We start from the raw sequence: 26,628 nt of genomic DNA, 5'->3' as shown, positions 1-26,628 counted from the left end.
CTGGGGACTTTGGGGGTGGAGCCAGGAGACTTTGGGGGTGGAGCCAAGAACAAGGATGTGACAAGCATAATTGAACTCCAAGGGAGTTCTTACCATCACATTTAAAGAGACAGCACACCTTTTAAAATGCCTTTCTTCCATAGGAAATAATTAAGGATAGGGGCACCATATTTTGGGGCTCATAGAATTGGACCCTCTGGTCCAATCGTTTTGAAACTTGGGGGGTATTTTGGGGAGAGGCACTAGATGCTATACTAAAAATTTGGTGCCTCTACCTCAAAAAATAGCCCCCCCAGAGCCCCCAATACCCATGGATCAATTTCCTATTATTCCCTATGGGAATCGTTCTCCATAGGGAATAATAGAGTGCCTAGTAGACATTTCCCTCTCCCCCACGCTTTCTAAAGGGGGGGAGGGCCTCCAAACTAGGGAATCCCCTGCCCCCTCCCTCTCACACACACACACTTACCAGATCTTCCTCCGGACAACTCTACTTCCTGTGAAAACGAAAGCAAAAGAAAGGGAGGGGCCGTTCTCAGAAGCCCTTCCTGCTTCCTGCCCAGCCTTAAAGGGGCAGACATTTTGCAAACGGCTCAGGAGCTCTACAACATGAAGCCTAAAAGTATGTTCTCCCCCCCCTCCACCCCACCCCCGCTTCCAGAGTTTTGGAGAGCGGGAGATGAGGCTGCGAACCCAGAAGTCTCCCTCCAGAGCGGGAGGTTTGGAAAGCCTAGCCATTATCTCTGGTTGACTTGAGACGGACTTCCTTAGGCCCGGGGATGGTGAGAAGGTTTTGAGTCCCAGACCTCAGTACTCTCTGGGGAACATGTGGGGAGAGACGGTCCCTCAGGTAGGCAGGTCCCAGGCCATATAGGGCTTTAAAGGTAATGACCAGCACCTTGTACCGGACTCGGTATGTTATTGGGAGCCAGTGCAAAGCCCGAAGACCTGGCCGAATGTGCCCCCACCTTGGGAGGCCCAATAACAGCCGGGCCGCAGCATTCTGCACCAGCTGCAATTTCCGGGTCCGGCACAGGGGCAGCCCCATGTAGAGGGCATTACAGTAATCCAACCTCGAGGTGACCGTAGCGTGGATCACTGTTGCTAGGTCGTCGGGGTCCAGGAAGGGGGCCAACTGCCTTGCCCGTTTAAGATGAAAAAACGCGGACTTGGCAGTGGTCGCTATCTGAGCCTCCATCTTTAGGGATGGCTCTAGTAGCACCCCCAGGCTCTTGACCCTGTCCGCCGCCGTCAGCGGCGCACCGTCAAAAGCCGGCAGGGGGATTTCCCCCCCCCCCGGTCCTCAACGGCCCAAACAAAGGACCTCTGTCTTCGCAGGATTCAGTCTCAGTCCACTCAGTCTGAGCCACTCAGCCACGGCCTGTAGTGCCCGGTCTAGATTTTCTGGGGCGCAGACCGGTCGGCCGTCCATAAATAGATAGATTTTCTCCTGGGAAAGTGATCTCCATAGTCTGGAAGCACTGTGATCCTGGGACATCTCTGCTCCACCCCTGCCCAGGGAGTGGGCAATCCTGCCTCCACCCCCTGTCCCAAGCAGTGCCATGGCTGGGCACTCTCAGGGTCTCATGCCCCCACCTCCCTCCTTGTAGGGCTGCCAAGTCCAATTTGGGAAATATCTGGGGACTTTGGGGGTGCAGCCAGGATACTTTGGGGGTGGTGCCAGGAGCAAGGTAATGACAAGCACAACGGCACTCCAAAGGGAGTTCTGGTCATCACACTTAAAGGGACTGCACGCCTTTTCAGTGTCTTCCCTCCATCGGAAATAATGAAGGATAGGGGCACCTTCTTTTGGGGCTCGTAAATTGGAACCCCCGGGCCCAATCCTTTTGAAACTTGGAGGGTCTTTTGGGGAGAGGCACCGGATGCTATGCTGAAGATTTGGTGTCTCTAGCTCAAATAAACAGCCCCCTCAAGTCCCAGTTACCCATGGATCAATTCTCCATTATGCCCTATGGGAATCTGTCTCCCTAAAGAATAATGAAGTGCCCAGCAGACATTTCCCTCCCCCCTCCGCTTTCTGATGACCCTGAAGCAGGGGGAGGGCCTCCAAACCCTGCCCCCACCTGGGGATTAGCCACCCTAATCCCTGAGAGTCTCTTCCAACAGGTACGGACAGGGAAAGTGCTTTTGCTGGTGTCAGTCAAGGCTTCAGATCCAGGGTGGAGGATGCGCTAATGTGTGGCCAGTTCCCCAAAGTCTAGTTCTCAGAAATCAGATCTCTTTATCTGGGATGGGCCCTCCTGGCTTTCTTAAGTAGGCGACCACACCTTCGGGAGGGGAGGGGGTTCTCAAGGGGGGCTGCAGGAGGGGAAGAAGAAGTCTGGCCGGGGAGTCCAGTGCCTTGTGACGTTGAGGAAACACTCAGAGTTTTTGTTTTGTTTTGTCAGAAATGAGCAATGGAACTTTTAAGGAGCCAGCCCAGCCCTGCCCACTCGACCAGGCAGCAAGTCCTTAGGGAGAGAAAGACCATCCCCCACTCTCTCTACGTGGAGGTGGCAGCAGGGATCAGGGCCCATTCTGCAGGCGCAGCAGGTGCCCAGCCAGAGAACCACAGCATCTCCCAGGCCTTCTGCAACAGATTCTGCAGGACAGGAAGGGCTGCTCAGGTACCCTCAGATATCCTTCTCTGAAATGCCCCTTCTGCCTAAATCAACAGCCAACCCGTAAGGCTAACAAGCTCCCTCCAGGGCCCCAACCTGCTGGCATGGGAGCAGGCCACTGGGGGATCTCTGCCTCCAAAGAGCTCACGTCATGCCAGGGACACTCTAGGATTTGCTGTAAAACTCTATGGTCGCACCAGGGATGCTCTAGAATTTGTGGTAAAACTTTATGATACACAGTGGCGAAGGGACCTTCAAAGGAGTAAAAATTCTTTGCTAACAATCTCACTGGTCCTGCGCCTGCAGAATGATTTAAAAGTGCAAGTGCAGATGTTGCACTTTTATCATTCTGCAGGAGCAGTGAGATTTTCAAGCAAGGAATTTTTACTCCTTTGAAAGTTTTTATTGGATTGGATGCTAAAAGACTGATTTCTTGAGAAACAAATTTGGATTATATACCTATAGAATATTGCACTTTAGTATTGTGACTTAGTACTTAATTTGCGCCTATTTCGCTTTTAGAATGAAATGTGTATTTGTTTAGGTGTTATGGTTAATGTGCTTTACATAAACTTTGGTTTATATATTCTAGTTTCCCTTTTCTGGACTTTTTCCAGTGCTAAAACTAAGCTAAGAGCCCCGTGGCGCAGAGTGGTAAAGTTGTGGTACTGTAGTCCTGACCTGAGTTCGATCCCGGCGGAAGCAGGGTTCAAGTAGCCGGCTCCAGGTCGACTCAGCCTTCTATCCTTCCGAGGTCGGTAAAATGAGTACCCAGCTTGCTGGGGGGAAAGTGTAGATGACAGGGGAAGGCAATGGCAAACCACCCCGTAAAAAGTCAGCTGTGAAAATGTTGTGATGCGACGTCACCCCAGAGTCGGAAACGACTGGTGCTTGCACAGGGGACTACCTTTACCTTTTTAAAAACTAAACTGTTTGACTGTCACTGAAATCTTGCAGGGAGACTTGAGCTATTTGCTGCCTTGCAAGCGATCTCTATAAAAGAAGTTTCCCAATAGCGCAGCTGTGGAAAGACTGGCATGGGGAAGGGGTGAATTCTTCTCTACTCCGTTGTCACCACGGACTCCCTCCCCACTTAGCTCTAGCAAAGAAAACAGACAGATGTTCATTGCTTGGCGAAAGCTAAAGCAATTGTGTGTGTGTGTGGAAGGGGGTTCAAGCAGGAAAAGAGTTATCCCTCCCTTTGCCATTCCCTGGGCAGGATTCAGGGAGTCTTCTCTCTGGCTGTTTTTGAAACTAAATTACCCCTTGTAAGATTTTGTATGTTTTTTAAAATTTTCTTTCTCTCCAGCCTCCCTCTCTAACCAGGACTGGTGATGCCATTGTGCATCCTCCCCCTTCCCCTGCACATTCTGGGTGGTGTGGTTTGCCCCCGAGGAACGCGGCTTTAATTAAGGCGGATCATCCATCACCCGGCAGGGTGTTTGGTGTTGATTGTCTCAGGGGCCAAGATGGGGAACAGGTGTGGAAAGTTCCCTGTTCTGCATGCTTTCGGGTTGGCACGTGACTTCCCCTTGCAGGCTCCGCTGGCTCCTTCAGAGATGGGCAGCTGATCCCAGCCTTGGCGCTCTGCCAGTCCTGTGACACGGCAAAAGGCAAGGGCGAGTCCTGGATTCACCCCGCTCCTGCTCTGTGCATGGCTGTTTCTTTGGAACCCAAAGCACCGCATGTGGCTTTAAGGACACAAAAGGTTGACATTCGACTTTGCTAAACTATGATATCAAATGCAGACATCTTTTGGAAGAGAGAGAGAGATGAAGAGATGGAGATAAGCATCTGGAACAGAGGTCTATCAGTGGCTATTAGCCACAATGTATTGTTGGAACTCTCTGTCTGAGGCAGTGATGCTCTGTATTCTTGGTGCTTGGGGGGGCAAGGTGGGAGGGCTTCTAGTGTCCTGGCCCCACTGATGGACCTCTTGATGGCATCTGGGTTTTTTGGCCACTGTGTGACACAGAGTGTTGGACTGGAGGGGCCATTGGCCTGATCCAACATGACTTCTCTGATGTTCTTATGTCTGGGGCAGTGATGCTCTGTATTCTTGGTGCTTGGGGGGGGCACAGTGAGAGGGCTCCTAGTGTCCTGGCCCCACTGATGGACCTCCTGATGGCACCTGGGTTTTGGCCACTGTGTGACACAGAGTGCTGGACTGGAGGGGCCACTGGCCTGATCCAACATGACTTCTCTGATGTTCTTATGACAGAAGGATGAACAGATAGATGGCTAGACTGACAGCCATTTTCTTGAAGAGCACCAACATGTTCTCTCAGACTCCGTGGTTAACACCACAGCAGTGGAAATGTTTTCAGGCTCCTCTGTGGCTAATGAGGTTCTCTTCATATGAAAATGAAATCTGCTTTTCCATCCATGCTTACGATTGTGCAGAACTTCATGGGACACAACTGCGGACTCAGCCACGGGCCCTGAGGCTCCCCCAGACTGGAAGTAAAAATGGTTTGTTCATTGCTTTGCTGGTCCATAATGCTTATAGGGTTGCCAACCTCCAGGGAGTAACACAAGCCCAAACTGTGGAAAATTAATGAAAATTACTTGAATATACCACAAAACATTCAAACATTTTAACCCTCAATGTACAGTTTTTTGCAACCACAAGCCATGACATAGACCACAGTCCTCATTGAACATGTGCTAAAGAACTTAAGAGGACTCTTGGTATTATTTTCCTGGTCAACAGAATCCTTAGTTTGTTTCTCTAAAGGGCAGAGTTTGCATTTAGTGCAGGAAAAACATCCTACTGTGGCAGAGGGTCAGAAGGGTTCTAGACATCTGTTGTCAGAGTGTTCCACCACGTCTTTTATGCTACTGGTCCATCTAAAACCAACTAGAGGTTTAGACTCAGAACCAGGGATTTCTCCCAATATGTGCCACTGCTTAAAAATTAGCCTTGTTTAAAAATTGAGAGACAGTTGGGTGCAGTGGTTAAGTGTGCAGACTCTTATTTGGGAGGACTGGGTTTGATTCCCAGCTCCACCACTTGCACCTGCTGGAATGGGTCAGCCATAGCTCTCGCAGAGTTGTCCTTGAAAGGGCAGCTTCTGTGAGAGCTCTCTCAGCCCCACCCACCTCACAGGTTGTCTGTTGTGGGAGAGGAAGGGAAAGGCCATTGTGAGCCGCTCTAAGACTCTGTCCTTGAAAGGGCAGCTTCTGTGAGAGCTCTCTCAGCCCCACCTGCCTCACAAGGTGTCTGTTGTGGAGGAAGAAGAGAGAGGAGACTGTAGGCCTCTCTGAGCCTCTGTCCTTGAAAGAGCAGCTTCTGGGAGAGCTCTCTCAGCCCCACCCACCTCACAGGGTGTCTGTTGTGGGGGAGGAAGAGAAAGGAGATTGTAGGCTGCTCTGAGACACTGTCCTTGAAAAGGCAGCTTCTATGAGAGCTCTCTCAGCCCCATCTACCTCACAGGATGTCTGTTATGGGGGAGGAACGGAAAGGAGATTGTAGGCTGCTCTGAGACACTGTCCTTGAAAGGGCAGCTTCTATGAGAGCTCTCTCAGCCCCACCTGCCTCACAGGGTGTCTGTTGTGGGGGAGGAAGGGAAAGGACATTGTGAGCCACTCTAAGGCTCTGAGATTCAGAGTGAAGGGTGGGGTATAAATCCAATATCATCTTCTTCTTTTGACGGTATTTGAAAAGGAGGTGAAATCAGATTTCTTGCATCTTGGCTCTGTCCTCAAGCAGTTCAGAAGGAGCCAAATTGCCTGCTAATGTTTAACTGATATCTATGATCTCTTTGGCACCTTTTCTCTCTTCGGGGCTTTCTTCAGCCTTGGCAGAATCACCAGTCTTCACGTTAGGATCGACAGTGGACAGTCTGTGCATAGTGACCAGGTCAGCCTGGATCCTTAGGCAGTGCCGGATTAAACCCTGTGGAGGCGGGGCCAGATCTAAGAGGGGCGGGGCGTGTGCTTGCCCCGGGCGCCGACGGAGGGGGGGCACCAAATTGGGTATGGAGTCCATTGCATTCTATGGGACCACAAGATAGAATGGCCCATAAGGGGGCGTCATTTTTTAATTCCCCCCCCCCTCGAAAAACATGTAGATCCAATCCTGTGTGGAGGCCCCTAGGCTAGGCTTGCCAATCCCCAAGTCCAAGTGGGGGTTCTTCCGCTTTCCCAGGCTCCTTCCCGCCCCCAGTCAGCTGGCCGGCGGGGGGGGGGGGGAGAAGCCCCGCCCCCACAGGACCATGTGGCTTTCCACCTCCGGAGGCTCTAGTCTCCCATTGCAAAGGCTTCCTCTTGGGATGGGGTGTCTGTGAAGAAGTTGGCAGCAGCTCATGAGTAGAGAGGCCAATCCCTCCCTTCAGAGTTGCCAGAAGCAGGGGTGGGGAGAGGAGGGAAATGTCTGCTGGGCACTTCCTTATTCCCTAGGTGGAGATCGATTCTCATAGGGTATACTGGGGAATTGATCTGGAGGTATCGGGGGCTCTGGGGGGGGGGCTGTTTTTTGCGGTAGAGGCACCATATTTTTAGTATAGCATCTAGTGCCTCTCCCCAAAATACCACCCAAGTATCAAAATGATTGGACCGGGGGTCCAATTCTATGAGCCCCAAAAGAAAGTGTCCCTATCCTTCATGATTTCCTATGGAAGGAAGGCATTTAAAAAGGTGTGCTGTCCCTTTAAATGTGATGGCCAAAACTCCCTTGGAGTTCAGTCGTGCTTGTCACAGCCTTGTTCCTGGCTCCGCCCCAATGTCTCCTGGCTCCACCCCCAGAGTCCCCAGATATTTCTTGAATTGGACTTGGCAACCCTACCCTAGGCAGTCAAAATCTTGGGTCCCCCTCACAAATTATCACAGAGTTTGAGCACCTTCTCAAAAGGCCCTTTGACAAAGCTGTGGGGAAGAGGCAGAGAGAGGCAAACTTGGTGAAGAAGAAGATATTTTATTTTCCGTCCTGTACTCTGAATCTCAGAGAGTGGTCACAATCTCCTATATCTTCTTCCCCCACTACAGACACCCTGTGAGGTGGGTGGGGCTGAGAGAGCTCTGACAGAAGCTGCCCTTTCAAGGATAACTCCTACAAGAGCTATGGCTCTTGGAATACTGTGTACAATTCTGGTCACCGCACCTCAAAAAGGATATTATAGCATTGGAAAAAGTGCAGAAAAGGGCAACTAGAATGATTCAAGGTTTGGAACACTTTCCCTATGAAGAAAGGTTAAAACGCTTGGGGCTCTTTAGCTTGGAGAAACGTCGACTGTGTTTCTCCAAGCTAAAACCATTGTTGTTTATAATGACTCTTGAAATTCTGCTACAACAAATTCAAAAAGACGAAGAAATAGAAGGTTTAAAAATCAGAAGATTCTCTTATAAATACAAAGCTTTTGCAGATGATATAGTGTTTATACTGGAGAATCCGATTCAAGTGTCACCATTGTTGCTAGCTAAGATAAAAGAGTATGGAGAATTAGCAGGATTATATATAAACAAAGAGAAATCGAAATTCTTATGTAAAAACATGCAACCAAATAAAATAAAAGAATTACAAAAGGTGACGGGTTGTGAAGTCACAACCAAAGTTAAATACCTTGGAATAGAGATAACAATGAAGAACATTGATCTATTCAAAAATAATTATGAAAAACTGTGGTGTAAGATGGACAAAGATTTGATGAAATGGAATAGGCTTAACTTGTCCTTACTGGGCAGGATAGCTGCAATCAAGATTAATATTTTGCCAAGAATAATGTATTTGTTTCAAACCATCCCGATTGTAAAAGATGCCAAACAATTTAACAAATGGCAAAGGAAAATTTCTGACTTTATTTGGGCCGGAAAGAAACCAAGGATTAAGATGAAGATTTTAACGGATGCCAAAGAGAGAGGGGGTTTTCAACTTCCTGATTTAAGATTGTATCATGATGCGGTTTGTTTGACATGGATCAAAGATTGGATAATGCTGTTAGATAAAAAACCTTTATGGTTAGAAGCCCACGGGAATAAATTCGGCTGGCACGCGTACATGTATTATGGGAAGAATAAAATGGACGGTTTTTTCTCTCACCACTATGTTAGAAATACTTTACTAAGTACTTGGATAAAATATAAGAAATACGGGGACGAGAGAAAACCGCTGTGGATAGTCCCAGCAGAAGTAATAAAAATAACAGCTGAATCCGATGAAGAAAGAGAAATGTCATATAATCAACTGCTCAAGATTCAAGGAGACAAAATTGAATTAAAATCCTCGGAAGAGCTAAATAATAAGTATGACTGGTTTCAAATGCAACAAATTAAAAGCTTGATGGAAAATGATATTAAATCGGAGGGAATTAGACGAGAACAAACAGAACTGGAAAGGGTCATGCTTGGTGATAATGAAAAACTGATATCAAAAGTATATAAGCTATTATTGAAATGGTCTACAGAAGAAGAAGTAGTAAAGTCTCAAATGGTCAAATGGGCAATCAATGTGAATAAATACAAATGGATGCAGGGGAACACCTTTGGAAGAACTCAATGAAGATATCAACTTGTCAGAGTATAAAAGAGAACTGTTTTAAGATGATGTATAGGTGGTATATGACTCCGAAAAAACTGGCTAAGATGAGCAAGAAAATGTCGGATAGGTGTTGGAAATGTAAAAAACATGAAGGTTCTTTCTTCCATATGTGGTGGACTTGTGAAAAAGCGAAAGAATACTGGAAGATGATACAACAAGAAATCTCCAAATTCTGGGCTATGACTTCAAGAAAACTGCAGAGACGTTTTTGCTTGGATTACAATTAGAAAAATTTCCAAAGGAAGACAGGACTCTAATTTGGTACTTGCTATCAGCTGCTAGGACATTGTACGCGCAGCTTTGGAAGCAAGAAAAAATACCGGAGAAATGGGACTAGACCATGAAAGTTTTATCGTGGAGTGAAATGGACAAACTAACTAGAACACTAAGAGACTATGATTTGGAGATATTCAAAAAGGAGTGGAGGAAATTTAAAGGATATATGGAGAAAGAGTGGAAAGTAAAAAGACATTGGACATTTTTTTAGCATTATTGAGGGAAAAAGAAAAGAAGAAAAAAAAAGAAAAGAGAATATATATATTGAATTTTGATCAGTTAGTAGTACCTTTAGTATTGAACTTGAATTTATAACCTCGGGGAAGTCAACATTGGAGGGAGGGGGGATTGAAATGTCATATGGGTTAGTACTGAAATAATTAAGAAATAATTAAGTTTTGTAACCATATGCTATCAATAAATTGTTAAAACACGAGAAACGTCGACTGCGCGGTGACATGATAGAGGTTTACAAGATTATGAATGGGATGGATAAAATAGAGAAAGAAGGACTTTTCTCCCTTTCTCACAATACAAGAACTTGTGGGCATTTGAAGAAATTGCTGAGCAGTCGGGTTAGAATGGATAAAAGGAAGTTCTTTTTCACCCAAAGGGTGATTGACATGTGGAATTCACTGCCACAGGAGGTGGTGGCAGCTACAAGCATAGCCAGCTTTAAGAGGGGGTTAGATAAAAATATGGAGCAGAGGTTCATCATTGGCTATAAGAGAACATGGCTTCTCTTATGTTCTTGTGGCTGACCCAAGGCCATTCCAGCAGCTGCAAGTGGAGGAGTGGGGATTCAAACCTGGTTCTTCCAGATAAGAGTCCGCGCACTTCACCACTGCACCAAACTGGCTGTCTACTCCAGGAGCAGTTGCACGAGGCAAGTCGGGGAAAGAGCCGCTCAGTTGCTGGCTGTGTGTGCAGGCTGGGAGGACTGCAAGCAGGGGGGAAACCAGGGGGGAGGTTGGCCCAGAGCCCCTAAAGGCTTGGGGCCCATAGGCCGATGCCTACTTGGCCTAATAGTTAATCCGGCCCTGTCCTTAGGTCACGAAGCAAAGCACCTTTCCGCCGGGAAGTGGCAGAGCTTGGGAAATGCTTGGAAACCCAGCTCAAGAGCTGGTTACCAGATAACTTGCCCTCTTTAGTGACGTATGCCGAAAGGAAGCCAGCCGTACCACACACCTTATAAAGCCACGCTCTTCATCTGTGCAGGTCTTGCTGAAGCTTCCAGCATTCCAAATGGAGACTCTGTCAGCCTTCTTGCTGCTCCTCGTTGTCTGTTGTGTCTTCCTTGTCTTGAGGGGGAAGGGCACTGTGAGCAAAGGCCTCCTCCCCCCCGGGCCCACCCCCCTCCCCCTCCTGGGCAACTTCCTCCAACTGGACCGCAAGAATGTCATCAAGTCCCTCATGAAGGTGAGTCCCAGACCCTTGGACAGGCAAAACATTTAGCCTGCAAGCAAGGTTCTTTGAAGCCAGGGCTCCTGGGCCAAAGATAGGGTTGCCAGCTCCAGACTGGGAGATTCCTGGAGATTTGGGGGAGGGGCAGAGCTCAGGGAACACAAGGAGGGACCTCAGTGAGGTCCACCGTCCAAATCTGCCATTTCCCCCAGAGGAATTGAGCTCTGTAGCATGAACATATGAAGCTGCCTTATACTGAATCAGCCCTTTGGTTCATCAAAGTCAGTATTGTCTTCTCAGACTGGCAGTGGCTCTCCAGGGTCTCAAGCTGAGGTTTTTCACACCTATTTGCCTGGACCCTTTTTTTGGAGATGCCAAGGATTGAATCTGGGACCTTCTGCTTCCCAAGCAGATGCTCTACCACTGAGCCACCGTCCCTCATAATGGATTGGTTATAATCCTGGGAAATCTCCAGCCTCTACCTGGAGATTGGCAACCATAACTGAAGGTCACCTTTTACTGACATTTTGCCTCCCAGGGCAGAAACCGAAGCAAGGGACGGTGCCATGCTTCTCATCGCAGTGTTCACCTGGTGATTGGTAAAGTAGGGTGGTCTTGAATTTAGCATCTTAAGAGGCATGCCGACTTGAGGGGGAGAGAGACGAGCATGAGACCCCTCCTCACGCCCAGCACCATGTGCAAGCAGGGCAGAGGTCACAAGAAATGCTCTCTCAACTTTGGTCCCCAAAAGGTTTCTTTGAAAATTCTTTCCACTGGGCAGGAATGCTGCTGGCTTCACTTGGGGCCCGTTGAGGGAAGAGAGCCTGAAATGCTGGAACGAAGTTGTGTGCAAATCTGAAAATCTGAAGTTCATGCATGAATGTTTCAAAGTTTTCAGCTTTTTTTTTATTTTGAGGGGCACTTAAACAGAGAAATCTGTTAAGCGTTAGTTTTGATGCTGCGGCTTCACTTTTGTAAATATTAAAAGCATGCTAAGTACTTTGGCATTCCTTGATGGAAATTAAAAACTTCTTCCAAATAGAGGGGTTCATGTTTTTTTAAGCCTTAGCCTAGATGGGCCAGGCTAGACTGATCTCTTCAGGGCCAGCAGGATCAGCCCTGGGTACTCTTTGGATGGGAGACCACCATGGAAGTCCAGGGTTGCTACGCAGAGGCAGGCAAGGGCCAACCCCTTCTGAATGTCTCTCGCCTTGACAACCCCTCTGGAGTCTCTATAAGTTAGCCTTGATAACGCCTTCCATCGCCACCACTAAAAACAGGATTAGAATTAGGAGCTTTGGCTTTCGACTTCCTCTCTCTGTCTCTCCCTTTGAGACACACAATAACTTCGGGACATGTGGGGACTGACGCTTTTCTCTGGGCAGATGAGTGAGGAGTACGGGCCGGTGTTCACCGTGTACCTGGGATTTCGGCGGGTCGTGATCTTGTGCGGCTACAAGGTGGTGAAGGAGGCCCTGGTGGAACGAGCGGAGGAGTTCAGCGGGCGCGGGCAGCTACCAGCCTTCTCCAAGGATTTCAATGAGCATGGTGAGGGAAATCGGTAGCGCGGGAGCTCAGGCGTTTTTAGAGGAAGATGGGGAGGTTACAGCAAAGCCCTTCAGAAGGAAGGAGCTTGACTGCTCCAAAGCCTCTCTTTGCCTTCTGTGCCAGGCCTGCTCCCAGTTATGAAGATATCCTTCGATGTCATACACAAAAAAGAGGTTTTTAAGAGATGCTTGTTAATTTTAGATCTGTGCATTCTATTACAGTAACTTAGAAACATTTGGTGCAGAAAATGCAGGAAACTTTTCAGATATCTGAACGAGCCTCAAGTCCATGCAAAGTCTGTGCATGCACCCAAACAGGGGTGGAATTTTAACAGGAGCTACTTTGCATATTAGGCCACACACACCCTGATGTAGCCAGTCCTCCAAGAGTTTACTAAAAAGATCCTTGTAAGCTCTTGGAGGATTGGCTACATAGGGGGGGTGTGGCCTAATATGCAAAGGAGCCCCTGTTAGAATTCCACCCCTGCACACCATCATTTATCAAGCTGCCTTATACCGAACCAGACTCTTGGTCTATCAAGGTCTGTAATTGTCAGCGAAGGGGCATTGAAGTTTCAAGAAGGAATAGTCTTGGCTTTGTTTAAAACAAAGTTTCCATTTATTGATTACAGCAATGCTATTCACTACGCAGGTTCATTGATACTAATAACGAGAGGGGTGCAAGCATGAGCATTTAAGGATACACATCAAAGCATAGGGGTTTTAAATCACTTCCCATAATAAAACTGGGGCTCTTCTGTTGAGAGTAACCAGTGCGCCTATCTGTTATCTTCCACCTACACTGTCTGTCTCTCCTCCCCTGCTGTGGCCTTGCTTGTCTCTGCCAGGCGCCTGGGAACCAGTTAGATGTTTTGCACTTCAAACGGCCTTTGGCACATCCGTTCCCTGGCCATCCTTCACATTCCTCTATAACACTATGGTTAGTGCAGCAAAAAGCTATAGGGTCAGTTCCCCCGGCCATCCTTCACATTCCTCTATAACACTATGGTTAGTGCAGCAAAAAGCTATAGGGTCAGTTAGCAGTAAATAAACATTTCAGGCAATAAAGTAAACTTCAATGTATACAAGCTGACAGTAATATCTACTGACATTCTTCAAAAGAGCAACCATGTTCCCCCCTCGACCTCCTCTTCTGCAGACCGAACATTCCCAAGCCTGTCAGTCTTTCCTGATAGGGTTTCTTGGTCTCTGAAGCCCTGATCACCTTGTGCACCTGCTCCATTCTGGCCACATCCCTTTTGAAGTGAGGCCTCCAGGGCTACACACCTTACTCCAGGTGTGGCCTGATCAATGCAGTGCACAGCAGACTAGGACGTCTTGTGATTTGGATGTTCTACCTCGGTTGATACACCCCAAGACCACATTAGTCTTTTTTGTCACTGCATCACACTGACTATTCGTATTTAGTTTATAGTCCACTTGTACCCCAAGATCTTGTTTATACACCCTTCCCTTCTTTCTTCTATCATTCTGCAGCAGGGCTCCCGTCCATAGACAGAGAGCTGTCACAATAATTGAAACACTGGAGTGGATTCTTGAGTGGGGCATGTTTCTCCATACATACAAATGCCAGAATTTAAAGGGTACTGTTTAACAATGTGGACAGTGTGGTTATGATATAAAGGCCAGAAGAAATATTCATTATAAGCTGGAAATAGGGAAGACATCCCCTCTGCTGGACACATTCTAGGTTTTTCTCAAAGTCTTCTGGAATATCACGAGTTGCCAATGTTAAGTCTACAGTGATTAACAACTGAGATATCTTTGGGAGCCCTTCGCTCTCAACGGAGGTCCCGCAACTGAAGTAGATGTGGATTCTCCTTACCAGGGGTTGTATTTGCAAATGGGGACCGATGGAAACACCTCCGTCGCTTCTCTCTCCACACGCTGAGGAATTTTGGGATGGGAAAACGATCTATCGAGGAGCAGATTCAAGCAGAGGCCCAATTCCTAGTTGAGGCACTCCACAAAACAGAAGGTAAGTGGTATTCCACTTCTTTCCCCTTCCTCCACTCTCTGGGGAAGACTTGGAAGGCAATCGTAATGGCTGCATTCAGTGGGGCAACAGGGCTAACTCCTAGGAAAGTGTTTGTAGAATCACACTGTTAGGACATATCTACTGCACAGAACCTGTAAAAGTGTTCATTCTGTGCCCACAGGGGAATGTGGTTTTGGGAGAGGAGCTAGCAGTGAACGCTCAGTGCTGAGTCAAATCCCAGGATACTTTGGGGGAAGCCATGACACTTAGGGCGGGATATGGTGGTAGTAGTTTAGTGGGCATGTCTTTCCTTTTGCAGAGATAGCTTCTTTCTCTCCCCACTAGAGATGCCCTTCAGCCCAGTTTTCATCATTAGCCGGGCTGTATCCAACGTTATCTGCTCTGTTGTTTTTGGGGATCGCTTCGAATATGACGATGAGAAATTCCTCATATTGAACAGACTGATAACAGAACGATTCCGTGCTGCCAGTTCACCCATGGCTCAGGTAAGGCCAGTGGGAGAGCCCCATAATCAAACCCTGCATTTCCCTGCTACTAATTTGTGCTAGAATCACCAACACAGCATTGGGATATTTGGTTGATGTAATAGAGTTAGTTCAATCGTAGAAACGTGATACTGAGTGCAGTAAATACATTTCCCAAGAAGTATACTGCAAAAAAGGCACATTTAAATTTATTTGAATAAATCCAGTTCACATTAAGAACATAAGAGAAGCCATTTTGAATCAGTGACCCATCCAGTCCTTCACAGTGGCCAAAACCCGGGTCCCATCAGGAAGTCTACCAGCGGGGCCAAACTCCAGAAGCCCTCCCACTCTTGCCCCCCAAGCACCAAAAATACAGAGCATTTCTGCCCAGGCAAAGTGTTCCGTCTATACTTCATGGCCAACAGCCACTGACAGACCTCTGCTTCAATCCCCTCTTTTATCCGTCTTTGCTTGCACCCCACCGCTTCCTGTGGCGGTGAATTCCCCACATTCACTAGTCTTTGTGTGAAGGACTTCCTTTGATCTGTTTCAAGCCTCAATTGCATTGAGTGCCCAGGAGTTCTGGTATTGTGAGAGGGGTAGAAAGTACTTCTTTCTCTACTTTCTCCATCCCATGCATAATCTTGTAAACCTCTATCATGTCACGCTGCAGTTGATGTTTCTCCAAGCTCAAGAGCCCCAAGCGTTTTAACCTTTCTTCCATCCCCTTAATTGTTCTAGTTGCCCTTTTCTGGATTTTTTCCAATGCTATAATATCCTTTTTGAGGTGCAGCGACCAGAACTGTACACAGTTTACCCAACGAGGCTACACCATTGATTTATACAGGGGCATTATGATACTGTCTGGTTGACAGACATCTTCAGTGAGTTATCTACCATGACTCCAAGATCTCGCTCCTGGTCAGTCTCCGCATGTGTACTTTATTACAAGTGACCATCTTGTCCAGCATCATTTGTGTGGGAGCATGAGGTCATTGTATCCACAGAGAGATGTGTCTCCATGGATGGCCATGGGAGGAGATGGAGAGGGCAAAGGGAGAGGAGGAGTCAGAGGGCAGCTCCCAGGTCAAGACAAAGCAGAGAACACCTAGACACACTTAGAGCGATGTAACGCCCCTCCAGGCATGCTGAATCGCTCACTCCAGCACAAAAATGCTTAGTTAATTCCTGTTTAGGTACAAGAATTCCACACCCATAACTGGTCAGAGCTCTCTCCCCCTTCTGTAGCCATGATGCTGGCTTCTGGGTCAGTAGCTCAGGATGATGCGGGCAGCTAGGGAGGAAGAAGAGAAACTTCTCTCTCCTGTGGTTTGTGAGCTCTTGTCCATGGTCTTCCTCCCAAGACAAGCAGCTCAGGATGATGTGGAAGGGTGGAAAAGAAAGAACTGAGAACCGGAAGGCTGCATTTGGGCCCAAACTATCAGCTGACTGTGAGATGCTAGCAGTTCTTGCAGTCTGTCTCCAAACTAGCTGAATCTGCATGTGCAACTCAGGGACAGTGAAGAGGAGTGATTGGCCATGTTCTCTTGGTTTGGTGCGTTGGCCGGGGCACAATCACTCTGGGAACTTTCTTAAGCTCAGCAGAGAGCTCAAACATATATGCAGGAATAGTGGAGACAATTGTGGCAGGAAGTAAATGTAGAAGTTGCCTTTTAGGCCACCTTTTTGGAACTGGAACTTTCTGGGGTCACTTAGCAAAGAAACGCTAATGTACCAACAGCATCCCTCCATCTCCTCCAACACACAGCTGTACAACATGTTCCCCGAGATCATGGAGAAAATTCCTGGACCTCACCACAAGGGCAGCAAATGCTCCCAGGAAATTATCAGCTTCATTCTGGAAAGGATCGAGATGCGGAAGGCCTTGATGGATCCCTGCATGCCCCAGAATTACATCGACTGCTTTTTAGCAAAGATGGAGCAGGTACCGTAATTCATTAAGAAGCAAACGGATTTAGTAGGATAGCAAATCGAATAATGGGGCCCCCACCCTGGGCGCTCAGAGCCCTGATTGTCAGTATTTGGCCCTTGGGAGCTCTCATCCAGGTATCCAGGGCCCTTCTATGACTTTGGAGAGCCAGTTGGGTGTAGTGGTGAAGTGTGCGGACTCTCATCTGGGAGAAGCAGCCTTGATTCCCCACTCCTCCACTTGCAGCTGCTGGAATGGCCTTGGATCAGCCACAGCTCTGGCAGAGGTTGTCCTTCAAAGGGCAGCTTCTGTCAGGGCTCTCTCAGCCCTACCCACCTCACAGGGTGTCTGTTGTGGGGGGAGAAGAGATAGGAGATTGTGAGCCACTCTGAGTCTCTGATTCAGAGAGAAGGGCGGGGTATAAATCCAATATCTTCTTCTTAGAGAGCCAGTTTGGTGTAGTGGTTAAGTGTGCGGAGTCTTATCTGGGAGAAGCGGGTTTGATTCCCCACTCCTCCACTTGCAGCTGCTGGAATGGCCTTGGGTCAGCCATAGCTCTGGCAGAGGTTGTCCTTGAAAGGGCAGTGCTGTGAGAGCCCTCTCAGCCCCACCCACCTCACAGGGTGGCTGTTGTGGGGGAGAAAGGCAAAAAGGAGATTGTGAGCTGCTCTGAGACTCTGTCCTTGAAAGGGCAGCTTCTGTCAGAGCTCTCTCAGCCCCACCACCTCACAGGGTGTCTGTTGTGGGGGAAGGAGATAAAGAAGATTGTAAGCTTCTCTGAGACTCTGATTCAGAGAGAAGGGCGGGGTATAAATCTGTGGTGGTCTTCTTCTTCTTCTTCTTCTTCTTCTTCTTCTTCTTCTTCTTCTTCTTCTTCTTCTTCTTCTTCTATCTCCTCACGTAACTCTTTACAGGAAAAACATAACCCAGAGACGGAATTTTGCCTGGAGAATTTGGTGATGACCACATTCAACTTATTCTTTGCCGGGACGGAGACCATCAGCACCACCCTGAGATACGGCTTCCTCATCCTGCTGAAATATCCCCACATACAAGGTCAGGGGGAGAATCCTGGGGGACAACTCTGCCTCCATGGAGAGAGCACCTTCTGGGAATGCAGAACAGCCTGGGTTCAGTCTCAGATCCTCCTGATAAAAAGAGCTCTGGGGCCAAATGTCAGGAAAGACTTTTCTGCGAGGTGGAAATTATAATGGTGTCACTTGGTATACTGCAGTTTGGGTTGTTTGCCCCTCACTAGAAACATCAAGACCATTCAAAGGGCTTCTGAGTCCCCGTGGTTTGTAGATTTGGTTGATGGCACATTCCAACCCCAACTTAACCATCATAGAATCATAGAGTTGGAAGGGACTTCCAGGGTCATCTAATCCAACCCTCTGCATAGGCTTCCCAAATCCCCCGCCTTGCCTGGGGACCCCCGATTTGGAGCCTTCTCCCCCCGCTAGCCAAAAATCTGGAAAGCGGGGGGGAATGGCGGCCCTTCCCACCCAGCCCCGATCTCAGCAGCCTTTCTTCAGTTTTCCCAGGCTGCTTCCCGCCCTAATCAGCTGGCTGGCGGGGGGGGGGGAGAGGGAGCCCCGCCCGCAAAGGACCATGTGCCTTTGCACCTCCAGAGGCTTGACTTGAAAGGCTTCAATTTAGGATGGTGTGTCTGTGTGTGTTTCTGTGAAGAAGCTGGCAGCAAATGGTGAGTAGAGAGGCTGATCCGCTGCTTCAGACTCACCAGAAAGGAGGGGGGGGGAGATAGAGGGAAATGTCTTCATTATTCCCTATGTGATCGATTCTCATAGGGTATAATGGGGAATTGTTCTGGAGGTTTCGGGGGCTCTGGGGGAGCTGTTTTTTGAGGTAGAGGCACCAAATTTTCAATATAGTATCTAGTGCCTCTCCCCAAAATACCCCCCAAGTTTCAGAATGATTGGACTAGGGGGTCCAATCCTATGAGCCCCAAAAGAAGGTGCCCCTATCCTTCATTATTTCCTATGGAAGGAAGACATTTAAAAAGGTGTGCTGTCCCTTTAAATGTGATGGCCAGAACTCTCTTGGAGTTCAATTATGCTTGTCACACCCTTGTTCCTGGCTCTGCCCCCAGTGTCTCCTGGCTCCACCCCCAAAGTCTCCTGGCTCCACCCCCAAAGTCCCCAGATATTTCTTGAATTGGACTTGGCAACCCTACCTCTGCACAATGCAGGAAACTCACAAACACCTCCCACCACACACCCCCAGGGACCCCTGCTCCATGCACAGAATATGGCAAAACCCCCACAAAACCCTCCAGGATTCCTGGCCAGACTGGCCTGGAGAAAAATTGCTGACTGACCCCAAAGTGATGAACAGGATTTCCCTGGACATATAAGAAGGGGCCACAAAAACTAAGCGCTGATACAACTCTTTAGCCTGGAGAGGAGGCGGCTGAGAGGTGATAGGATCACCATCTTCAAGGACTTGAAGGGCTGTCATGTAGAGGATGGGGTGGAATTGTTTTCTGTGACCCCAGAAGGCAGGACCAGAACCAATGGGTTGAAATTAAATTAAAAGAATTTCTGGCTCAACATTAGAAAGAACTTTCTGACCGTTAGAGTGATTCCTCAGTGGAACAGGCTTCCTCAGGAGGTGGTGGGCTCTCCTTCCTTGGAGGTTTTTCAACAGAGGCTAGATGGCCATCCGACAGCAATGAAGATCCTGTGGAGTTAGGGAGAGGTGTTTGTGAGTTTCCTGCATTGTGCAGGGGTTTGGACTAGATGACCCTGGAGGTCCCTTCCAACTCTAGGATTCTAGAATTCTTCAGGAGGTGGTGGGCTCTCCTTCCTTGGAGGTTTTTAAACAGAGGCTAGATGACCATCTGACAGCAATGAAGATCCTGTGAATTTAGGGGGAGGTGTTTGTGAGTTTCCTGCATTGTGCAGGGGGTTGGACTAGATGACCCTGGAGGTCCCTTCCAACTCTAGGATTCTATGAAGTTCCTGGCTGTTAGAGCAATTCCTCAGTGGAACAGACTTCCTCGGGAGGTGGTGGGCTCTCCTTCTTTGGAGGTTTTTCAACAGAGGCTAGATGGCCATCTGATAGCAATGAAGATCCTGTGAATTTAGGGGGAGATGTTTGTGAGTTTTCTGCATTGTGCAGGGGTTTGGACTAGATGACCCTGGAGGTCCCTTCCAACTCTAGGATTCTAGAATTCTTCAGGAGGTGGTGGGCTCTCCTTCCTTGGAGGTTTTTCAACAGAGGCTAGATGACCATCTGACAGCAATGAAGATCCTGTGAATTTAGGGGGAGGTGTTTGTGAGTTTCCTGCATTGTGCAGAGGGTTGGACTAGATGACCCTAGAGATACTTTCCAACTCTATGAACATAAGAACATAAGAGAAGCCATGTTGGATCAGGCCAATGGCCCATCCAGTCCAACACTCTGTGTCACACAGTGGCCAAAAAATTTATACACACACACACACACACACACACACACACACATATATATATATATATATATATATATATACACACACTGTGGCTAATAGCCACTGATGGACCTCTGCTCCATATTTTTATCTAACCCCCTCTTGAAGCTGGCTATGCTTGTAGCTGCTACCACCTCCTGTGGCAGTGAATTCCACATGTTAATCACCCTTTGGGTGAAGAAGTACCTCCTTTTATCCGTTCTAACCCGACTGCAATTTCATTGAATGCCCACGAGTTCTTGTATTGTGAGAAAGGGAGAAAAGTACTTCTTTCTCTACTTTCTCCATCCCATGCATAATCTTGTAAACCTCTATCATGTCACCCCGCAGTCGACGTTTCTCCAAGCTAAAGAGCCCCAAGCGTTTTAACCTTTCTTCATAGGGAAAATGTTCCAAACCTTTAGTTGCCCTTTTCTGCACTTTTTCCAGTGCTATAATATACAATGATTCTATGATTCTTCCTGCCCTCCTTCTTACGGTCTAATTCACAGAATTAGCATTGCGGTCAGATGGCCATCTAGCCTCTGTTTAAAAACCTCCAAGGAAGGAGAGCCCACCACCTCCCGAGGAGGAATCTAACGGTCAGGAAGTTCTTCCTAATGTTGAGTCGGAAACCCTTTTTTTTTTTTAAATTTCAACCCATTGGTTCTAAACTAACCTTCTGGGGCCACAGAGAACAATTCTGCACCATCCTCTATAGGACAACCCTTCAAGGACTTGGTCAAGGGTGGAGTGAATTCTTTCAGCCCACTTTTGCTGACTTGTCCATGAAGGCAATTCTAGGGTGGAAAGCAGAAACTCTATCCTTCCATAAACTACATCTTGCCATCTGGAGGTGTTCCCTGGTGGCTTTGTCATCCTGGAATATAAAAGTTCCTTATATCTTGTCAGGGCAAAATAGTTGTTTAACTTGTTTTCGAGAAGTAGGACACGTATTTAAATGGGTGTGTGTGTGTCCACTTGCTGATGTGTGGGGTGGCGGCTAAAGCAAAGAGTTTCAAAAATATAGTCTCCCCATTTTCCGAAAGCTAAAACACAGACCCCAGACCGAAAAAGGTGTTTTGTTCTGAGCCCAAGAGTCCCAGGAGAAAGGGTGCTAGTGTCTGCGGAGCCCATTCTGTGTTCTCCCAGTTTAGAGTACTTCCCTTCACTTTTTAATCTCTGCCACCGGTTCCTGCAGAAAAGATCCATGAGGAAATTGACCGAGTGATCGGGCGAGACCGAATGCCCGCAGGCGACGACAGGAGCAAGATGCCCTATACGGAGGCCGTCCTGCACGAGATCCAGAGGTTCAGTGACATCCTGCCCATGAGCCTTCCTCATGCTGTCATCCGCGACACCCACTTCCGGGGATACGTCATCCCTAAGGTGAGACACTCCCCCCCACCCCAGGAACAGAGAGGTCAGAAGAATCCAGCTGCTTATCCTCCACCAGGTCTGGATTTCTCTTGGGAATTCAAGCTGGATCCATCTCCCCCTCAGCTCCTGACTCTAAGTGGGTGGCTGGAGCAGGTCCTTGATTCTTTTGTCCTTTATCAGTAAAGTGCCAATTGGTCCCTCATAGCAATTCGCGGCACCAGAAACAACCTGCCCGGACTTGAATGGACCAGTCTTGTCTGAACTCCTCAGTTCTTGGGAGCTAACCAGAGCCAACCCTCATTAGTATTTGGATGGGAGACCACCAAGGAAGTCCAGGGTCACCACACAGAGACAAGCAGGGCTCTTTTTGTAGCAGGAACTCCTTTGCATATTAGGCCACACACCCCTGATGGAGCCAATCGTCCAAGAGCTGACAGGGCTCTTCTTACAGGGCCTACTGTAAGCTCTTGGAGGATTGGCTACATCAAGGGGGTGTGGCCTAATATGCAAAGGGATTCCTGCTATTAAAAAAGCCCTGGAGACAAGCAATGGCAAGCCACTTCTGATTGTCTCTGCTCTGACCTGGGTGGGCCAGCCCTACCCACCTCACAGGGTGTCTGTTGTGGGGGAAGGAGATATAGGAGATTGTTAGCCGCTCTGAGTATCTGATCGGGAGAACCGGGTTTGGTTCCCCACTCCTCCTCTTGCAGCTGCTGGAATGGCCTTGGGTCAGCCATAGCTCTTGCAGAGGTTGTCCTTGAAAGGGCAGCTGCTGTGAGAGCCCTCTCAGCCCCACCCACATCACAGGGTGTCTGTAGTGGGGGAAGGAGATATAGGAGAGTGTTAGCTGCTCTGAGTCTCTGATTCAGAGAGAAGGGCGGGGTATAAATCTGCAGTCTTCTTCTTCTTCTTCTTCCCTGATCTCATCAGATTTCAAAAGCTCAAAAGGGTCGGTCTGGGTTGGTACCTGGATGGGGAACCGCCAAGGAAGTCCACGGTTGCTCCGTAGAGGCAGGTAATGGCAAAACCCACCTCTACCTGGATAACCCTACAGGGTCCTCGTAAATTAGCTGCAACTTAGCAGCCCTTCCCACCCCCACTGAAGCAAGTTATTCATTGAAAATCCCAAATAAATGTTCACTCCTAAGAAGCCTCGTTTACAGAGATGCTCCACTCACAGGTGACCGTTTAACCACTTTCAGCCTCTGGGGGTCACGCAGGCACCGGATCTGGCAGCCTCCTTGCACTTCTCTCTCTCCCCACCCCCCAACTCCTGTTTTGCCTTCTCTAGGGCACGTATGTCCTACCACACTGCTCACCACTGTGCACTATGACCCAGAGCAGCATTCCAACCCACACAAGTTTGACCCCGGGAGGTTCCTGGACGCCAGAGGCTGCTTTCAGAAGGCAGATGCCTCATGCCTTTCTCGGCAGGTAAGCGGGGGCGGGGTGGGGGGTGGGGGCTTTTGTTCCCCCCAAGGCAGGCCAGCAGGAGGGCACGGGGTGGGCTGTCATCTTGCCTTCTTGCATGAGTAAGCTCCACGTCCTTGGGCTGCAGCCCTTGTCACTGCTGAGGGGTCACGGATCAGTGAGGAGAAAGGAAGAAGTTGCTAGCTTTTAAATGGGCCTTTTTGTAGCTGTGTCTTTGGAATCAAGTGCTTGCTAAAAGCACTAGAACGGCCATATCTGATCCCCCCTCCCTCTGGTCATCTTGCAGCCCCCTAAACATATGGAGCAGAGACCCATCAGTGGCTCTTAGCCACAAAGTACATGGAACACTCTGTCTGGAGCTTTGTATGCTTGCTTGGGGGGGGGGGCAATGGGAGGGCTTTTGAAGTTCTGTTCCCCACTGGTGGACCTCCTGATAGCATCTGAGTTTTGGTCACTGTGTGACACCGAGTGTTGGGCTGGATGGGCCATTGGCCTGATCCAACTTGGCTTCTCTTTTTCTTATGTCTGGGGCAGTGATGCTCTGTCTTCTTGGTGCTTGGGAGGGCATTTGGAGGGTTTCAAGAGTTCTGGCCCTGCTGGTGGACCTCCTGATGGAACCTGGATTTTGGCCACTGTGGAACAGAGAGTGTTGAGCTGGATGGGCCACTGGCCTGACCCAACAGGGCTTCTCTTATGTTCTTATGAGACACAGAGAGTTGGACTGGATGGGCCATTGGCCTGATCCAACAGGGCTTCTCTTATGTTCTTATGTTCCATTGTCTTGACCTCGTCCTACAGAGCCCTGCCTCCTCTCCCCTCCCTCTGCAGTTGTGCTCATTGTGAAAGCATTCTGAGGCTTCTGAGGCCTTGTTTGCTGTCTAGGCCTAGGAATGCGCTCCGTTCTGCGGTCCACAGTGAAGCTTCCCTCAGGAAGGATATCAGGTTTTCCCCACTCAGGGTTTACTCTGTACCAATTTGTCACTTTCAGCTGAATATCTGGACCTCAGCAGCTAGCCATACCGGTGTGCCCCTCTTTATATTCCATCTTCTGCAGGGAGCCTTCCTCTCTCTCCTCTTGTGCCTCATTTCCTCAGCCACACACACAAAACTCTGACCTCTTCCTCCAACGAAAGAGCCCACACTTGCCTAGATCTCTGGCTCGTTGTTCTGCTCTCCTCTCCCATATATTATACTCTTGTCAAGTCCTCAGCAGTTCAAAGATCAGAGACAGTCCATTGCAAGAATAGCTGTTTATTGATACATGACAGGTCAGAGCAAGACAGTTCTTGCGAAAACTGGCTTTGGCAGGCTTTTGCCTCCTTCTTATAGGTCAGGCTTAGATGGTTATACATTCAAAGTAAAGGCACAAAGTAAGCAGTCCCTCCCCCAGAGTTCTTCCCAGGCCCCTTGCAGGTGTGACCTTGGCCATCCTTGAGATTAGGCAGAAAGGAATGCTTCACCCGTTAGTGGCAGTGCAAAGCAGAGACAGTGGAAAGTGAAAGTACTCCCAGATTAATGGCAAGAGTCCTGTTGACAACCCTGATATACGGTGGTGAGTAGATGAGCCAATGTGAGTTTCCTGCATTGTGCAGGGGGTTGGACGAGATGACCCTGGAGGTCCCTTCCAACTGTATGACTCTAAGGCCAGTGACTAGGCCCGTCAGCTAGTCAATCAACCAGTCCATCTGTTGTTCTGACTGGCTGTTTCCCCCCCAGGGAAGCGGGTCTGCCTGGGCGAAGGGCTGGCCCGCATGGAGCTGTTCCTCTTCTTCACGGCCACCCTGCAGGCCTTCACCCTCACGTCGCCTGTGCCCCCCGAGCAGATCAGTCTCGAGCCCAGCGTGAGCGACCTCGGAAAGGTGCCTCCTCTCTACCAGCTTTCCATGCTCCAGCGCTGATGTTGGCCTTTCTGTCAGATGTTTGGCTGCAGGAATCCTGTTCATCTCTCCATCTACGTTCTGTGGCATGTCTATGCTTAAAAGGTTTTATGGGTAAATGCTTTTCCTGCCCTCAGCCCCCTAAATCCAAGATATTTTCTCCAAGAACGGAGCTGCCTAGCTTTGGACTCTTCGTCTGGATTCATCTTCTCAGTCCTTCTCTGGATACCTAAAATGGGTGGTTGTGTCATGTGAAATCAGGACTTTGCTCTGTTTGAGAACATGTCTAGGTTCTTGTTAGGAGTGGGCATGAACCAGAAAAATGCATTTTGTGTTTCCTTCCTTCCTTCCTTCCTTCCTTCCTTCCTTCCTTCCTTCCTTCCTTCCTTCCTTCCTTCCCTCCTTCCTTCCTTCCCTCCCTCCCTCCCTTCCCTCCTTCCTTCCCTCCCTCCCTCCCTTCCTTCCTTCCCTCCCTCCTTCCTTCCTTCCTTCCTTCCTTCCCTCCCTCCCTCCTTCCCTCTCTTCTTCCCTCCCTCCCTCCTTCCCTCTCTCCCTCCCTCCCTCCTTCCCTCTCTCCTTCCCTCTCTCCCTCCCTCCTTCCCTCTCTCCTTCCCTCCCTCCCTCCTTCCCTCCCTCCTTCCCTCTCTCCTTCCCTCCCTCCTTCCCTCTCTCCTTCCCTCCTTCCTTCCTTCATTCCTTCCCTCCTTCCTTCCCTCCCTCCTTCCCTCCTTCCTTCCCCTCCCTCCCTCCTTCCTTCCTTCCTTCCTTCCCTCCCTCCCTCCCTCCTTCCCTCCTTCCTTCCCTCCTTCCCTCCCTCCCTCCTTCCCTCTCTCCTTCCCTCCCTCCTTCCCTCTCTCCTTCCCTCCCTCCCTCCCTCTCCTCCCTCCCTCCCTTCCTTCCCTCCCTCCTTCCCTCTCTCCTTCCTTCCTTCCTTCCTTCCTTCCTTCCTTCCTTCCCTCCCTCCCTCCCTCCCTCCTTCCTTCCCTCCCTCCTTCCCTCCCTCCTTCCCTCCCTCCTTCCCTCTCTCCTTCCCTCCCTCCCTCCCTCCTTCCCTCCCTCCCTTCCTTCCTTCCTTCCTCCCTCCCTCCCTTCCTTCCTTCCTTCCCTCCCTCCTTCCCTCCCTCCTTCCCTCTCTCCCTCCCTCCTTCCCTCTCTCCCTCCCTCCTTCCCTCCCTCCTTCCCTCTCTCCTTCCCTCCCTCCTTCCCTCCCTCCTTCCCTCTCTCCTTCCCTCCCTCCCTCTCTCCTTCCCTCCCTCCCTCTCTCCTTCCCTCCCTCCCTTCCTTCCTTCCTTCCCTCCTTCCCTCCTTCCCTCCCTCCTTCCTTCCTTCCTTCCCTCCCTCCCTCCCTCCTTCCCTCTCCTCCCTCCCTGCCTCCCTCCCTCCCTGCCTCCCTCCGTCCCTTCCTTCCTCCCTCCCTCCCTTCCTTCCTTCCTTCCTTCCTTCCTTCCTTCCTTCCTTCCTCCCACCCTCCCTCCCTCCCACCCTCCCTCTTGTAGCTCTCAAACATCTGATGTTCATTTCTTGCGGCTCTCAAACATTTGATGTTTATTCTATGTGGCTCTTCTGTTAAGTAAATTTGACCACCCCTGGTTTATGGCTTTGCAGGAAGCCTGAAAAACAGCTCAGCCGTGAGGAGTAGTGTGCTGGGCTCAGCTGTCTTGGGGCTGTTTGGGGCCATCCCTTTAGAGA

At 49.1% G+C, this 26,628-nt stretch overlaps 2 protein-coding genes across 2 annotated transcripts in view; one reads left to right on the top strand and one right to left on the bottom strand.

Annotated features, from left to right (window-relative positions):
- LOC132586353 (cytochrome P450 2G1-like) overlaps positions 1 to 26,628 on the bottom strand; it is a 520,878-nt gene that overhangs the window by 293,252 nt on the left and 200,998 nt on the right. The window lies entirely within an intron of this gene.
- On the top strand, positions 10,678 to 25,064 carry LOC132586364 (cytochrome P450 2G1-like). The gene is given in 11 exon segments (XM_060258402.1): positions 10,678 to 10,851; positions 12,222 to 12,384; positions 14,233 to 14,382; positions 14,728 to 14,888; positions 16,639 to 16,815; positions 17,715 to 17,856; positions 21,453 to 21,640; positions 22,923 to 22,940; positions 22,943 to 23,045; positions 23,048 to 23,065; positions 24,779 to 25,064. Coding segments are annotated over 11 exon segments (1,476 nt in total). The 3' UTR covers positions 24,961 to 25,064.

Source organism: Heteronotia binoei, chromosome 17 (genome assembly GCF_032191835.1).
Source record: "Heteronotia binoei isolate CCM8104 ecotype False Entrance Well chromosome 17, APGP_CSIRO_Hbin_v1, whole genome shotgun sequence".
In the NCBI taxonomy this organism is placed as follows: Eukaryota; Metazoa; Chordata; class Lepidosauria; order Squamata; family Gekkonidae; genus Heteronotia; species Heteronotia binoei.
The sequence above is the reverse complement of the archived record's forward strand: the minus strand, read 5'-3'. Positions and strand labels throughout refer to the sequence as shown.